The sequence below is a fragment of the Rattus rattus genome, chromosome 5, assembly GCF_011064425.1.
Source record: "Rattus rattus isolate New Zealand chromosome 5, Rrattus_CSIRO_v1, whole genome shotgun sequence".
Classification (NCBI taxonomy): Eukaryota; Metazoa; Chordata; class Mammalia; order Rodentia; family Muridae; genus Rattus; species Rattus rattus.
In genome coordinates this window covers 57,678,799-57,695,461 of record NC_046158.1, presented here as the reverse complement: position 1 = coordinate 57,695,461, position 16,663 = coordinate 57,678,799, and the positions used below count along the sequence as shown (strand labels likewise).

Here is a 16,663-nt window from a genome sequence, read left to right as displayed (position 1 = left end):
TCTGTGTTGTACACTGGATTAATAATTCGTTCTTTCTTTTTTCTTTTCTATTTTTTTTTTGCTAATTAGTATTCTGTTGCATGACAACCTGAGCCTGTCACTTACAGCTTTAATTTTTCTTTAAATCTCTTCCTGAAAATGATGCCATAGTTATAATTTACTCAAATGGTAAAGGTCTTCCCAGCATTAAAAACTTAAGAAGTGAAAGTAATTTGTATCGAGAGAAGGCAGAGTGAGTTTATTCTCTACAGGACTCCCGGGGGTGACTCTGTCAGTGAGTGTGCATGCTTAACATGTGCAAGGCCGTGCTGCATGTCCTAGCATTGGTGTATCTGAGACAGTGTCATAATTAAAAACAAAGCATGAATTTAATGTACTTACTTTTCCGAGCTTAGAGAAATACTTTATTGTTTGCCTTTTATTTTTAAAACCTTACTTAATAAAAATTATGATAAAACACCAGAGATGGTTTTGTAAAACACAGTAGGTGCCAGGATTTACAGGATTTGTACAGCTCCAGTTTGGGAGTTTTGGTGTGATGGAGCTGGTTACCATGGAAGTAGCATTGGTGACGGCTGTATACATTATAATTTCATAGAACTGTAGACCAAGATGGGGACCAGGAAGTTATTATGTAGTTTATTAAAAAGAAAGATCAACTTGACAGTTACAGGGGAAAAGCATTTTAATCTTTAATTTTTATTATTATCCTACTATTCTCATGCTTTCTTTAGTCTTCATTGTTTTTGTTTCTTTCACCTTTCGGGTCAGCTGACCATGATCACATGATCACTACCTGCCTTGACTATACTGAAGTTTCCTAATAATTATCAGTCTTTTGATTGGACCTTGTCATTTGAAGCAATTAATACACTGAAATGTTTAATAGCCCAGTCTTTAACTCTACTGTGCAGTTAAAACAAAATGGAACTTACTAAAGTTCCAAAGAGAATTTGCCATCTTAAAATATAATCATTGTCCCTTTATCAATATTATACATGATTGAATTAAATAATGGAATTTACTAAACTAAAATTAAATTATTGAATCATTGTGACCCATATTTATAAAATCAGCCTTAAAATAATGCATATTCAGCCTATTTTGTGTTTCATTAGGAAAAGAAAAGATGTGCTTGAGAGAGGCTCCTTTAGAGCAGATGGCTGCTCTTTGGGGTGAGATGATCTTTGACCCACCTCCTCTTGAGCTTTCTTCACCCCGTTCCCAGAAAGCCAGAGTTGGATGTAGAATCAGCAAGTCATTCCAGAAAGGAGACAAGGCATTGTGAGTTAGTAAAAGTGGCCTGAGTTTGGGGTCAGTGTGGAATTGCTCTTCACTTGAAGGCTTCTGTATCACTCAAATCTTATAGTGTACTCCAGTCCTTACTTCCTGTCCTCAGACAATCTCTCTTGGAACCCACCTGTCACCTGATTCAAGACCATTATCTTCTAGCTTTCTGCCATAATTCTTTGTTTTAAATTTTTACTACACTCGCTTTTGTCCTCCCATCCCCATGTGTCAGCCTGCATACTGGACCGGAGCACTAGTTAGGATGGAAGCTCACTGGTTTGGAGCTCTGTCCAGACCATGCATAGCCTGGGAGGGACCCAGTGCTTCTCTTCTGTCCCTCACTGAAACTCGATCACTCTTTTATTTATTTACCCTTTTATAAATTTTGGCTAGAGAAGCTTTTTCTTCTTTTAAGGTTGTGTTTTTAATTACATTTAGTGTGAGTGTGCATTTCTGTGTGTGCGTGCATGTGTACCTGTGCATGTCTCTCTGTGTGTAAGGACAGGAGTCACTTCTCTCCTTCAATCGTGTGGTCCTGAGGTTGAACTCAGGTTGGCAGCTTGGAGCAAGCTGTCTCACTGCTCATGTCTAACTTTGCTTGGAATATCTTTTCTTCCTAGTCTTCCTTATGCCAACCAGGATGACATTTTCTCAGAGAAATGTTTTGTTCATTTTTGATTTTGCTATTTATTTCTTCCCTCTGGTAGAAACACTTCCCTAGTCTCCCCTTAAACCACTGTTTATTAATCTGCCGATCTGCTGTTCATCAGGTACTCACATGCTATAGACAGATAAAGGTCAATAGGTTGGTTGTTGTTTATGTGGACCTTACCACACGTTTGTGTTTGGTTTTAGCATATTTTACGTGTATCACATTAGCTAGTGTTATTCTCATTTACATTGCTTAATAAAATAGTTGTAGTTGAGAGTTTAAATTCTTAGAAAGTCCAAACAAAACACCCCAATTCCTGCTCTTCAGTTGTCTATACAGCTCTTCCTAGACATTTATTTATTTGAATTTTTCTCATATAAACGTAGTCGTATTTTAGGGGTGTGTGTGTGTGTTTAAGTGTATATGTGATTGATTAGTAGACACACATGCGCTGCGGCTTATGGCAGGTGTGTGTGTGTGTGTGTGTGTGTGTTTGTATGGAGGTATGTGTGTGTATGTGAGAATGAAGATATGTATGCATGTATCTGTGTGTAAGGATGAAGGTGTATGTGTGTGTGTGTGTGTATTTAGTGTATATGTGACTAGTAGACACACATGCCCTGTGGCGTATGGCAGGCGTCTTCCTTGGTTGTTTCTCCACTTATGTTTTGAGACACAGGTCCCAGAACCCGAAGCTCATCAGTCATGCAGGATGGGTGTCCAGTTCACTGTATGGATCTTCCTGTTTCCACCCCATGGCATTAGCATTACATGAGCTTGCACCCCGCCCAGCTTTTACTTGGCTGCTCAAGATCCAAACCACACTTGCACAGCAAGCACTTTACCCACTGAGTCATCTTTCCAGCCTCATGACTTTCTTATCTATTTAGATTGCTGGCACTGATTGTTTTTCTATATTATATTATGTAGTTTGTTGTAGTATACAATGTAATGTAGTTCATTGCCTTTTATAGGGTATTTAATATATGTTACGTTTGAATCCCAGTCTCTTTTTTTGTTAGCACAGTTTGAGTATTAAGGATATAGTAATTATTTTCAAAATAATTCTCTCTGAGCAGCATACAAGTGCTCAAGTCTGCTTCAGCTGCTTATAATCTCCCATCCAGCACTGACCAGGATGCCCTGCATCCTTCTGAGGTCAGAGGTTGTATGGCCTTAGGCCTGCTTGTGATCTTAATAAACTTTTTTTTTCCTTTTTTGGCCACAACTTAAGAATTTTCTTAAGGGGGCTGGAGAGATAGCTCAGTAGTACTCGCTGTTCTCACAGAGGACTGGAGTTTGGTACCAGGTTTCCAGCACCTTCATCAGTGGCACACAACTGCCAGTAATCACAGTTCCTGATTCCAGGGCATCCGACACCTTCTGGCCACCTTGGCACCCACACTCTAACATCACACACAGAGATTCACAGTCATGCACATTAAATTTTAAAAAAATTAAACCAAGAACTGGAGAGACTGGAGCTAGAGAGATGGCTCAAGAGGTTAAGAGCACTGGCTACTCTTCCAGAGAACCTGAGTTCAGTTCCCAGCAACCACATGGTGGCTCACAACCATCTGTAGTGAGATCTTATGCCCTCTTCTGGTGTGTTGGAAGAAAGTGACAGTGTACTCACACACATAAAATAAATCTTGAAGGAAGAAAGAAAAGAACTGTAGAGATGATTTTGTGGTTAAGAGCACTGACTGCTCTTCCATAGAACCTGGGTTCTATTCCCAGCACGTACATGGAAGCTGAATCCTCTGTAATCCAGTCCTCACGAGCAGGCCGAACACCTATACAGTTGCACTGAGGTAACACAAAAACAATCAAAATCAATAATTTACTCAGAGTTCCTGTACCATCTGAGGGTGTGACACCTAATCATCCTCTAGCCTTTGTCCCCAGCATAATCCCTAGCTCTCTCCTTACTCCCACTGCCACCCAGTGTACGAGGGGATTATTTCATGGTTAATACCAACTCCTAGTACATTTAAAAGAACAGAGCTGTGTGTGTGTGTGTGTGTGTGTGTGTGTGTGTGTGTGTGTGTGTGTGTGTGTGTCTGTGTGTAGAGACAGACAGAGACAGAGAATTGATAAATATTTTAAAGTTTAAGTATTGGCTATCAGATTTTTTAAACATTTGTTGACTCAAATTGCCATTAGTCATGCTATTCTAGAAATTTGACTTTTGAGATTTTTCTCCAAAGCTAAAATAAAAGTCAGTTTATGTTTTTTCTTCTCTTCTCCCCTTCCCTGCACTTTAGCTGTTGACAGTGTCTTGAAAAGGATGACGATAATTGGTGTTATTTTATCCTTCCGGTCACTGGCACAAGAAGCACTGAGAGATGTAAGAAACCATTTCCTCATTATCTCTTCATTCTCTAAAAACTAAACATCACAGTTAGCAATAAGAAGAGTAAAGTTCTAGTTTGCACAGTATGGTAAATAAAGTACCTACTTTGGTTTGGAATTGAATTTGGCTAATGCGCTATTCCAGCTCTGTTACACATTAAAGCATTCCTTCAGAACTATACTCACTAACACTGAATGCACATTGTTTCCATGTATTTTGGCCTTTTAGAAAGACCCAGTGAAAGTTAACTGTGTCCTTGTGAAAACTTGATTTTACAAAGGGTAGGTAGTATTTCTTAGCCATGCAGTCTGCCGTGTAGCACTGACCCTGTTTTCCTGTATCGCCTGCCTAGGTTTTGTCCTACCACATTCCTTTTCTCGTGAGCTCCATTGAAGATTTCAAGGACCACATTCCACGGGAAACCGATATGAAGGTAGAGCTTTTTAATGCTACGGTTGGTGGTTTTATGTGAGACGTTCAATTATGTGTGAAATAAAATGTAAAAACCCGAAAATAGCATGCATGCCTGTGATACTGCGTCTGTGAGCTCAAAGAACCAAAATGTTTCTAACCACTGTGAAAACCAGCCTTCTTTGATCAACGTTATGGTTATAAGGACATGAAATTTGTTAAAAATGGGTCTTTTGCCCCCCTACTGTGATAAGTTTTAATTCATGCTCATAAAGCAGAAAGATGAGTTGTAAACTCAAGTTGTATTCAGTTTTTAAAGTAGGTATTTGTAAGTTTTATAAAAGCTATAATCTACTTGAAACCAGGTTTTGTTTTTAGCATCTTACTCTTTCCGTAACGACTGTAAGGAGGGAGTGAGTGACTTTTATGGGTCCGTAGCTATTTGTTTTAAAGTTTTTGATCCATGTGATCAGAACCACGGATTTAATGCCAGCCGTGATTTCATAGTGTATTTAAATCACGTGACGTACAAAGAGTCATAGTTACTGCAAGTGTCTATGTTTGAGACATGATTTTATACTTGGTTTATCATATATACATGTGTGTCTGTCTGTCTGTCCTTGTCCATCCACCCATCCAGGGATCAAACACAGGTTGCCAGGCTTAGTGGCAGAAGCCTCTGTCTGGTGAACCATCTTGATAGACTGCCTTGCATATCTCGACTCTTGAACGGTGTTCATATTTCAGAATGATGCCTTTCAAACTTTAGGGTGGGATGGGGTTTGAGTATCTTCCTGTGTAGCTCAAACTGGCCATATACTCTAAATAATCCCCCTGCCTCTGCCTTGGCTTCCCAAATGCTAGGATTTCAGATTTATGCCTCTGTGCTTGCTTTGTTCAAATGGCTTATCATCTAACGCTCAGTTTCATGATATATCTCTCTTCATGTGACCTAACCAGGTTGTGAGCATTCTCTCAGGATCCGTTTACCTCTTCGTTAACTCTACTTGAACCTCTTCCCTCCTCTGTCTCTGCCTTTGGAAGTCCTGCCTGTCTGTGAGGAGGCCAGGTTCACTTGCCATTCTCTAAGAACCATTCCTAGATGCCCCAGTGATAAGAGTTTTTTCTTAGTGATAGTGAACAATTTTTATTTTTCTTCTGTCTATACTTATACTAATAAACATCTTAAAGGCCTTGTTTCTCTTAATTTTTGGTTTTCCTATAATGCTTTATAGACGCATTTTAGAGCATTAAGAAGCATTAAGATTGTCCTATGATTTTGTGACTGAAACTATTGAATAGAGCAGAAAATGAGTTTTTCTAAGTAAAAATACTACAAAAAATGTCAGGTTAACAGTTCTTATGAGCACACTGATGTTTACGTGCTGAGACTTTTAATATAGTGCCCAAATTGAATCAGTTTTCCAATTATTATTTGGTATAGTTTTACTTAGTTTCTAGCAATCTGTCAGTAAAGTGGACTTGGTTTAAAGAACTCAGACATGACTTTTAGCAGCTTCATTCTTGAGTCATAAAAGTTGCTCATCAAAGCGTCCAGTTCCATGGTTGTGAATGTAATCAGAGTTGTGACCTTCACAGCGCACAGTTAGCTTCATTATCCCCAGGAGCGTCTGACCCAGAGCAGTAGCTCCCCGCTTTCAGCTCACTCCCGTCCTGGATGATAAGTAGGTCCCTGCAGACAGCCCTGCTTGTCAGTACTGTGTGTAAACCATTCAACAAAGAGTTTTTTGACTTAGATGTCTCTAACTTAGCATGTTTTCATGGTCCACCATGTTACAGCATGTGTTTGCACTTTTTCAGTGTTTTATTGTGTGAACGTACTGTAGTTTGTTTATTCAGTTATCAATTAGGGATATGGGTTTTTTTTACTTCTTAACTATTGTAAATAATGCTTTCTTTTTTTAATCCATGTTGATGTTTTTGTTCTCTTGTATAATGAATGAAACTACTGGGTTCTGTAGAAACTGCGTTTAGCTTTGAGGAGCCACCAAACAGATCGGCTGTGGCGGCAACCTTGTTTTCTATTGCTATCAGCACTGAATGAGCATGCCAGGGGTTTCGGTATCCGACCCTTGTCTTCTTGATGAGAGCCATTTCAGTAGTGTGCAATGCTATCACACTGTTTGATTTGTAACTCCTTCATTCAGGAGGCTGCCACGCATCTATTGATGTGTCTGTGTAGCTTCGTTAGAGAAAGGTTTTTGGATCCTTTGCCCATTTTTAAACCATGTGTCACCTGTGTGGGCAGAGTTGGATCTCTCCTTTTACCTTTGCCTGGCCTCTGGGGATTGAAGTCCATCACCAGGCTTATGCCAGGGCCAAGTGCCTCTCCCATCCAGCTGACACTGGCCCCTGTCATGTTATTTTTGAAATATTAAGTGGTAATATATCTTCAGTAGAATCATGGTTCTCAGTTCTCCTTTCAGTTTCTTGATAGTGTTCAAGAATCACAAACCTTTCATTTCAGCGTACTTTGGCTTACCTGTTTTTTTCTTTTGTTTACAGTTTTGCTGTCAAACAAACAAATATTGTCTTGACAAAGGTCATCAAGATTTACACCTGTAGGGGTTGGGGATTTGGCTTAGTGGTAAAGCGCTTGCCTAGGAAGCGCAAGGTCCTGGGTTCGGTCCCCAGCCCCGGAAAAAAAAAAAAAAAAGAAAAAAAAAAAAAGATTTACACCTGTATTTTCTCCCAAAATTTTGAAATTTTAGCTTTTGCCTTTATATCTTTGATGCACTTTGAGTTTGTATTGGTGTATGGTGAGCAGTGTGTCTTAGTCCATATTTGGTTCTGTTTGTTAGAGCTTTATATTAACTGTTAATGTCAAACAGAACCAATTATGTACACAGTTTTAAGCTAAAATATCAGTCGGCATATCATGAATGATTGGAATCTATGCATGATGTAGAAAATTATCAGAAATTGCTTTATCAGATTTTAAGATTTTTTAAAAAATTTTCTGTAATTAATTTGCTGTTTCTAGATCCGATTAAGCATTGAGTCCCTTAAGTTTTTCCTTAAGTAACTGGATGTAAGCATAGGTTCAGTAATACTAATTCACTTTTGTTTGTTTGTCCATCGTGGTGTTTAGCCCAGGCTGAGCTGGTACTCATTCTGTAGCACAGGCTGGCCTCTAGCTCTGACGCGCTGATATTACAGGTGTGAGCCACCACAACTGGCTTCGTTTTTTCATTTCTTATGACTTGGTATTTTACATCCATGTTTGTAAGACAAATAGTAGCTTTAGAATGGTTCTGTGGAGCTTGCCACAGAAGGGCTGCAAGCCTTGTTTGCACAGTGAAGTTAACAAGGAGCAGGGTGAGAGCATTGTCTGGTGTGGGTTACCTGCACTGTCAGCCCTGCTTCAGCCCTGGTGCTGAAATCTTCTAGAATGTTTGTAGGCAGACTGGTTTATACTGTAAATATCTTCTTACTAAAGTACACTTTCTCAGAAGTGTGTTAAAATATTTATTTCTTCGTGATTCTTGTATTTTGTCAGGTTGCAATGAATGTGTATGAGCTGTCATCAGCTGCTGGATTACCATGCGAGATTGATCCTGCCTTAGTAGTAGCTCTTTCCTCACAAAAATCAGGTAAAATGCATTAAAATATGTAGCTTTCTTATTAAAATTATAGGGCAGCCTAGGTATGCATGTAGTACTTGTTTTCCAAAATACCTTCTTAGTGTCAAGCTTGCTTCATTCATTCATTCATTCATTCATTCATTCATTCATTCATTTGTGATTGGAATGCATCAGGATACAAAAGCCTTGCTTTGGACTTTCTGCTGTACCACAGTCATTCCATACTGTCAGAAGCTGCACTACTGGGTAAAGCTGTTAAAGTCATTTAGTGTGGATAGATACAGCAGTGCGGAGGAGCAATGCCATCAGCTTTACTGAGCTCAGGGAGAAGAAGAAACACACAAAACAAATTTAGATGGAAGGACCAGTGTAATCAGAGAAGACACAAGCAGTTGGGAGAAAAGCCCGTATGAAAGTGGAAAGCGAATCATGAACTGTGCACCGTTAGTGAGCTGTGATTATGAGATCGGTGTTGGTGGAGTGAGTCAGTGCAAGAACACTCATCTGAGCATGAGAGAAGGACTGGAGATACTCGATATGAACAGCTCTGTCAGAACAAAGAAAGAGAATTATAGTAGCGAGAGGCAGGAGGAAATCCATGTAGGTCCTGCACACTCTACACTTTAGCTGTACCCCAGCTTCTGGAAAGGGTGAGATGTAGAAGATACATCTGTATCCTGGTGGAAGACAGCCCTTATGGTAGCCGGAGAGCTGGGGGCTACAAAAGGGTGTCCTGTTTTAATTAGAATAGATGTTCACCATAGGAAATTGCTATGTTATGTAATACTGACCATTTAGAAATTTTAAGGCCAGACCTTTGAAACATAGTATCAAAAAATGTCCCTAATAATCCTTGGTTTGTCTACAGTGTAAATAAGGTGTTTTTTTTTTTTTTTTTTTTTTAATTGATGATGTTTTTTGTTTGTTTGGTTTGATTTTGGTATTGGAATGCCCTCTCAGCTCTTTCAGTTTTAATTCCCTTTAAGATTTTTATCTTACTGTGTGTGTGTGAGTATTTGCCTGCCCTTACTTATGTGCACCGTGTGCATGTCTGGTGCCCAAGGAGTGAAGAGGGCATCAGCCTCCAACTTCGTACAGGTGGTCGTGAGCCATCATGTGGGTGCTGGGAACTGAACCCAGGTCCTCTGCAGGAGCAGCCAGTGCTCTTCTTCACTGAACGCCTTTTCTACTCTTTTGAGCCAACTTGCAGCCATTGAGTTTATTAGTTTTCTTCTTAATTATACTGTTTTTCCTCATTCAAATAATATATAAATTATTGTTTATAGGTATTTTTAATGATCAACCAAAGATTTAAAACTATGTGGTTTTGTTTGTTTGTTTGTTTGTTTTTTCTGTGATCAATCCCTAGTTTCAGATAATTGCCAACTGCAGTGTACTAGTTCTCAGGTGTCAGATAAGAAGCCAAGTACTAGACAAAACAATGTAAATACTGTAAGTGTTTTACTGAAGCTCATTGTCTTATAGCCAGAGTAGTTAGATGTTTTCATTCACACTGCTTCCTCCTGTTTTCTAGAGTGGAGAAACAAGTAATGCAGTCCCTTTTCAATAATGATAACCTTTAAGCAATATAGCTGTCCTAGGGAGAGAAAGGACTTTCCTTTCAGTGAGTTTTAGATTATAAGTGGTAATTTGTATGGTGTCCTCGTAAGTATTCATCAGTTTGTGATTAGGACATTTAAATGACATTTATTACCTTTAGTTTTAGGTCAGATTATTAACTTGGCAAATAATCCTGAAGAAAAGCTTGATTTTTTTTCCCTTACTTTTTTCTTTAGAGAACATTAGTCCAGAAGAAGAGTATAAGATCGCTTGCCTCCTGATGGTCTTTGTAGCAGTTTCCCTGCCTACACTGGCCAGCAATGTGATGTCCCAGTACAGCCCTGCAATAGAAGGTACTTGGTTTTCAGTTGTTGTGACAATGAAAGAACATTGGCTTTACTGTTACATATATTTTTCTCTTTGGGAATTACTGTTCTTTTCTGATAAAATAGTGCTCAAATTCTGCCAGGTAGTAGCTTTAGAGCGAGCATCCTGATTTTCTGGAGTGTGAGAAGTGTGTAATTTGTCCGCTCTGAAGTGCAGCAGAGGAGTGCCTATGTTCACTATGGTTTTAGGGACTGAGGGTGTGCCTTAAAGCAACCTCGCCCTTATCGCTTACGTTCCCAAGGTGGAGGACCAGGTGTTTGCCTACTAATGAAATACTGACCTGGTCATTACTTGGACCCTTGCTGAAATATTTAAAAACACTCATGCTCATAAAATGAAAAGAGTAAGTCACTGTGGACCCTAACTCTTATCGCGTCACACTGCCGTTCGTCTAGTCTCAGGCATCATTAAAGACTTGCCGTCTGTGTGTTACAATATTCAATATTCTGGGGTCACGCAGACTACACAACCCTGTTTGTTCTTTCCCAGGACACTGCAACAATATTCATTGTCTGGCCAAAGCCATCAACCAGATTGCTGCTGCTTTGTTTACAATTCACAAAGGAAGCATTGAAGACAGACTTAAAGAATTCCTGGCGGTATGTCTAATCAAATATCATGGCATTTTACAAAGAAAACAAAAAGTTATGCCTAGGTTATAAAACAGTAAATTCCCGTTATTTTTACATTTTATTTAGTGTTCTCCAGAGAATTTTCTGTTCTCAGTTTAAGTATTAAATCTGGGGGGGGGGGTGGTGTTTGTTTTGGTTTTGGAGTAATTTGCATCAAGTCCATCATTGTTTTTCCCCTAGCTTGGATAGCTTTCCTTCCAGAGCTCTGCTGTATGGCCTGTTTGCTTAAACTAATATTTGGACTAGAGATTGTCTTCACATTCAAAAGGGGTTTTTTTCTTTAAAAAAAAAAAAAAAGGAAATCTAGAGAGCTAATGTGTCCTTTAAAAGATACAACTTACTCATTTCCATTTACTTAGACAAAAACCATTAATAGTGACAAACTCTGTAATAAGAGTCCTGCTTGAGAGCTGGGATAGTGCACATAAACCATACCATAGCTAATGGGGAGGCAGAGATAGGATTATAAGTTCCAGGCTAGCCTGGGCTACGGGGTGAGACCGTCTTTCCAAAACTCAAAGGGCTGGAGTCGGCTCCTCGGGTGAGATTGTTCTTCTCAGTTCCCAGACCTGCCCTGCGCAGCTCACAAGCCCCTGGAGACCAGACTTGCGTCTGACTCCCAGAGATTCGTCTGATTAAAGGCACACACCACCCTGCCAGGCCCAGATTTACCATTCATTATCTTTCTGCACAAGTTCAGGGTGGTTAGATGCTGTCTGTTAGTTACCGGGCTTTTAATTGAAACCCTCTTCTGCCCATATAGCTGTCATCCACACTACAGTTTTTATCCCTGAGGTCCTTGTGTCCATCACTCTGTACAGTGTTATACATTGTGGCTGTAAACTTCAGATTGACATGAGGCAGCAGCATTAGAGCAAATTCCCTTTCTCAGATTAGCTTTCAGAGTCTTGACAGAAACGTGTCCTTCCTCTGAGAATTTCTACATTCTCACGGAAAGGAAAGACTTCCTTCTCCTCCTCCTCCCCCTCCTCCTCCCCCTCCCCCCCTTCTCCTCCTCCTCCCCCTCCCCCTCCTCTTTGGCTGTGCATTTGCAAGAGCCTTGCTGATATGAGAGCACCATTATACAGCGAGGGTCACTTGAACAGAAACACTGCATTACCATGCCATTCAGCTAGGTAACTAATGACCAAGTGACTAACACGCAGGTGTGTATATAGTGTGGATGTGCTGGACAGAGGGACAGCTCTGCTCCTGAGGAAGGTGGCGTAAAATTCAAATTTAGGAACCAATCATTGGAAATTGGGAAATTCTGTTTTGCTTTCCAACCATGTTTGGCCATCAAAAGCAAAACTGTTTGTAAAAGGGGTGAGGGAGGGGCTGCTGTAGAGTACTATGGATCTTGGGAAAAGAGAAAACAATTTGAATCATTTTAAGAAACAAATGAGGGAAATGTTAGTTTTAACAAATACTTGATTATATGTATTCCTTAATTGTTGATTGATGTGATTGAGAATGGAAACCTATTGGAGGTCGAATTGTACTGAAAATGAGCACGTACGTGAGCCCCATTCCTTTGCCAACCTCATTGATTGTATGTGTGTACTTTTAAGCTTGCGTCCTCCAGTCTACTGAAAATCGGCCAAGAGACAGATAAAACGACAACGAGAAATAGAGAATCGGTTTATTTGCTACTGGATATGGTACGTCTTATTTCAATTTAATTAACTTTTACTGATAACAAAATGTTCCAGTCCTTAGCGTGCCTCTTGTTGGCAAGTGAAAGTTTTGTTTTGCTTCTTTTGTGATTTTTGGTTTTTCTCCATTTCTTGTGGTCACTCCACCCAAACCATACACTTTCTAAAAATTTCTGCAAAGACTACTCCTGTTTAGCCATTGGTCAGTAATAGGAAGTAGTGGGACCGTAGGTGAGCATCATCTGTGGGATGTGCTCAGGCCTTTTACTTTCCTGCAAACCAAGTTCACTCCTCTGAGCTTCCCACACAGAGTCTCTGAGACTCTGCTTCATTTCCTTTGCCTGTCCAGATCTGTGTCTGTCTGAGAGTCAGCAGAACTCATAAGGCCATTTCTTCCCCAGATGATCTTTCACACAGGCCTATATTAGACTTTCTTCTTGAACTCTAGAATTTAATTAGAGTTGGTCTTATTTTTTACTTTACTTTCTAGCTTGATTTTAAGCTTCTCAAAACATAGATTACATTTGTAATATGTTTGTATTCACTTTAAGTTTAGAGTACTGCTGAAGATGGGGGTTCTGTGTGTTCCTACTGATAAATTGATAAACTTGAAAGTATCCTGTAACAGTATTGATAGACTTCACCGTAGTAGGTTTGCATTTTAGGTTCTGAAGTAGATGATCTGTGTCTTTCACATGAGAGAATAGAGAGTTGTTCACCACTCCCACTGAGGAACTTGCATTTCGACATTTTGTTTCCTTTTTCAGATTGTACAAGAATCACCGTTCCTGACAATGGATCTCTTGGAATCTTGTTTTCCTTATGTGTTGCTGAGAAATGCATACCACGCTGTCTACAAACAAAGTGTCACATCCTCTGCATAGAATGCTCACTCAAGACAAGCACGAGTTTCTGTTGCCTTGTTCTATCTGTAAACTGTGGAACTATTTTACCTTAAAGCCTGAAAACAGTTTTGTGGATTAAATTTTCTTCATGCTGTTGTATTTTCTGATCATTGGCTTCCTAACATGGTTGTACTACAATATATTTGGTTGATTGAGTTATACATTCTCAAAACTCAGTGAATTCTATGATTTTAGAGTATCATTTGTTTGAACTACCATTAACACTATGTTTTTGATAACTGATAATGAAAAACCTTGCTTGTTTATTTCTGAAAAAGAATTGTATTTAGTGATTATTTTAGATAGTGATATGATAGCACCCATCTGTGTGTAAATTATTTCATATAGGGAGAGTTCTGATCTGTACCTACGGTTCTTTCTGAGATCAAGACTGGATGTGCATATCGGTGATGCTTACGAATACATTTCTACTTTATTTTGAACATTTGCCAAACTAAATACCTAACACTGTTTAACCTTAGAAATGTTAGACAACTTGAGCATTGGAAGCAGACTCAGTTTCTCAAACAGCAGCTTATGCTGTTGCCTGTAGAAAGCCTACTGATCCTCTCACCCGTGCTGCCTGGTGGGCATCTGCACTACCTTGGACCCTGCTGTATAATAAACAACCGGACTCTTGTCAACTGTTGATACAGATGTTAGTCCCGAATCACTTTTTATATGTTTTAAAATTTGAAATTCAAGTGTACCTGCCATAACATAAATAAACACTAGACTGTATCACATTTTGAATGATTTCCTTAAAATCTTTGGAAATTTATTTGACAATATGAAATTTTCAGTTTAAACTCTGCTACATAGATGTGAGGAGGTCTTAGAGCATTCGCTAGTAGATTTGTTATTACAGAATTTGTTTAAATGTTTTAAGAAATATTCCTGGAAAAAATACTGAAATTAGGAGTGAGTGTGTGTGTGTGTGTGTGTGTGTGTGTGTGTGTGCGCGCGCGCACGCACGCGCGTGTATGCATCTGTTACCAAGTGGAGTTGTTGAGGAATAACGAGAAACAGAGTGGCCATGGAGCTCAGCTGCATTAAGGACAGGGACAGTGCTAGGTGGGAAGTCCACATGTGCCCTGCTTTGTGTTTGGCCTGGATGGTGAGCTGCATTTTGCCTTCTGATTGGTCTGGACAGCACAGAGCTGTGGTTCATAGCTTCTTATGTACACTGCTCACTGGGTTGGAATCAGCAAAATTGTTTATGAACCCATTTGTGTTCCCCTTGTTCAGATACAGACAGTGGGGTGGGATCGTGGGGTCACGTGACCCTCATACTCCTTTTTGTGTTTAGAGCAGTAAATAGTAATTATTAAGGAATTGACATAGTTTGATAAGGATTTCTTAAGGGGAGCTTTAAAATAGAACAGTTTCTACCATTCCCCATGTAATTATGCTAACATTTAATGTTTGCTTCAAAATATTATACTGGGCCGGAAAGATGGCTCAGCAGGTAAAGGTGCTTTCCACTGGGTGACCTGAAATCAGGCCCTGGGAGTGCCAGCTCCTGCAGGTTGTCCTCTGACCTTCACGTAGATGTGGCACACACATTCTCACCCCCAACTAAGTAATAAACAAATGTAGTTTTTAAAACAAATATCACAGTGTCATCATTGGTTTGGTTCCTGCATGGCTAACTCGAGAATCTTTAGTTTTCATCCTAGTGTTCAGCCTATCATTAGGCCTAAAAGTAACAATGGTAAAGCAGCAGTCTGAACCCCCGAGACCTAACTGTAGAGGGCCCTGCTCTCCCTGGGCACCTACTCCTGACCTGAAGTGGGAGATGGGAGGACGTGTTACTGCTGCAGCACGTCCTGCTGTGCTGGAGAGGAGAAAGCAGAGGTGGGGCTGTGCAGAGCACTCTGGAGACCAGGTTTCACCTGTGAGCGTTAGTGTTCATTTACTTTAAATATGCAGCTCGGCCACATGCCCTGTGGCTGGGTGTTGAAATCGCCGTTTGGCTTAGATTGAACTGAAGATGATCAGAACAAGCTCTTGGAATTTTTTACTTGTGTTTTACTGTTAGTGTTGGATCATTCTTTCTCGTTGATCAGCTACTACATTGCTTCCAACTCAGTGAGCTGCCCATAAAAGGAGCTATATAATTACTTTCAGCCCATGCTAAAGTTGCCACCAAGTTGTTAAGATTTGTTTTATATGTTAGTGACTAAGCACAATTAACTCATCTTCTCTTCGATGCAGTTCGACTATTTATCATTGTTATAATTTCACTGAGGCATTCTCCTGAACTTGTAGACTACTCGATGTTCTCAGAAACCAGAGATGCCCCTTTTCAAAATGCCCTGTTTTTAGGGAAAAAAAAGATAGAAAAATGATATTTCCTATTTTCTTTCTTTTTTTTTTTTTTCGGAGCTGGAGACCAAACTCAGGGCCTTGCGCTTGCTAGGCAGGCGCCCTACCACTGAGCTAAATCTCCAACCCCGAAAAATGATATTTTCATATCCACTTAACATCATAAAATAACTTGAAAAGTAATATTATCCATAAACTTTGATATGTCTGAATGTTTGTGTTCCCCAAGGTTCACATGCTGAAATGTAATCTCTTTGTAAAAAGATGGGTGGGTCTGTGGCAGGTGACTATTCCTTGAGGGAGGAGTTCCTTATGCCTGCCGCCATATGCGGGCACAGGAAGGCAGCACCACCTCTGAGCCAGCAGGCACACCTCACACACCACACCTCCATCTGGAGATCCCTAAACATTGGCCATCCAGTCTGAGGCATTTTGTTAAAGTGGTCCACACAGACTGACATCTGGTTCTGGAGATGTAACTGAAGTGGTGTAGCTGGCTTTCAAGATGGAAATACACTGTTTTTTATATGCCATTGTCTCATGGTGAGCACACAGTTTCAGTAAAACGAACAAAGACCTCTAATGAGTATTATAATACGGTCTAAAGGGGCAATAGGAAAACCTCTCTTCAAGTTACAGCTAGAATAAGCATGTTTATATACAAGGGCATTGAATTGTTAATAAATGAGAATGCAACACTAGAGAGGGATTAAGAGTTCTAGGCCAGCTTGGGCCATACATGGAAATGAAGGAGAAAGAAAGTTGGCTAATAGATTAGTGTGGTCATAACCTATGTGATGACATCATTGGTTCACACGTCTAGGTGTCATAAAGCATGGTGAAATAGGCACTTGATTAACCAACCCTGCAGTGGCTAACACT

At 39.9% G+C, this 16,663-nt stretch overlaps 1 protein-coding gene across 2 annotated transcripts in view; it reads left to right on the top strand.

Annotated features, from left to right (window-relative positions):
• Nckap1 (NCK associated protein 1) overlaps positions 1-14,202 on the top strand; it is a 76,900-nt gene extending 62,698 nt beyond the window's left edge. Inside the window, exons 26-32 of one of the 2 annotated variants that reach the window (XM_032903563.1) lie at positions 4,210-4,292; positions 4,651-4,731; positions 8,230-8,323; positions 10,111-10,227; positions 10,751-10,860; positions 12,465-12,554; positions 13,316-14,202. In XM_032903563.1, the coding sequence (XP_032759454.1) occupies positions 4,210-4,292; positions 4,651-4,731; positions 8,230-8,323; positions 10,111-10,227; positions 10,751-10,860; positions 12,465-12,554; positions 13,316-13,432 (692 nt within the window). In that variant the 3' untranslated portion in view covers positions 13,433-14,202. The remainder of the gene's footprint in view (positions 1-4,209; positions 4,293-4,650; positions 4,732-8,229; positions 8,324-10,110; positions 10,228-10,750; positions 10,861-12,464; positions 12,555-13,315) is intronic. The other variant, XM_032903564.1, reaches the window with a different exon arrangement.
• Positions 14,203-16,663: the final 2,461 nt, after the last annotated feature.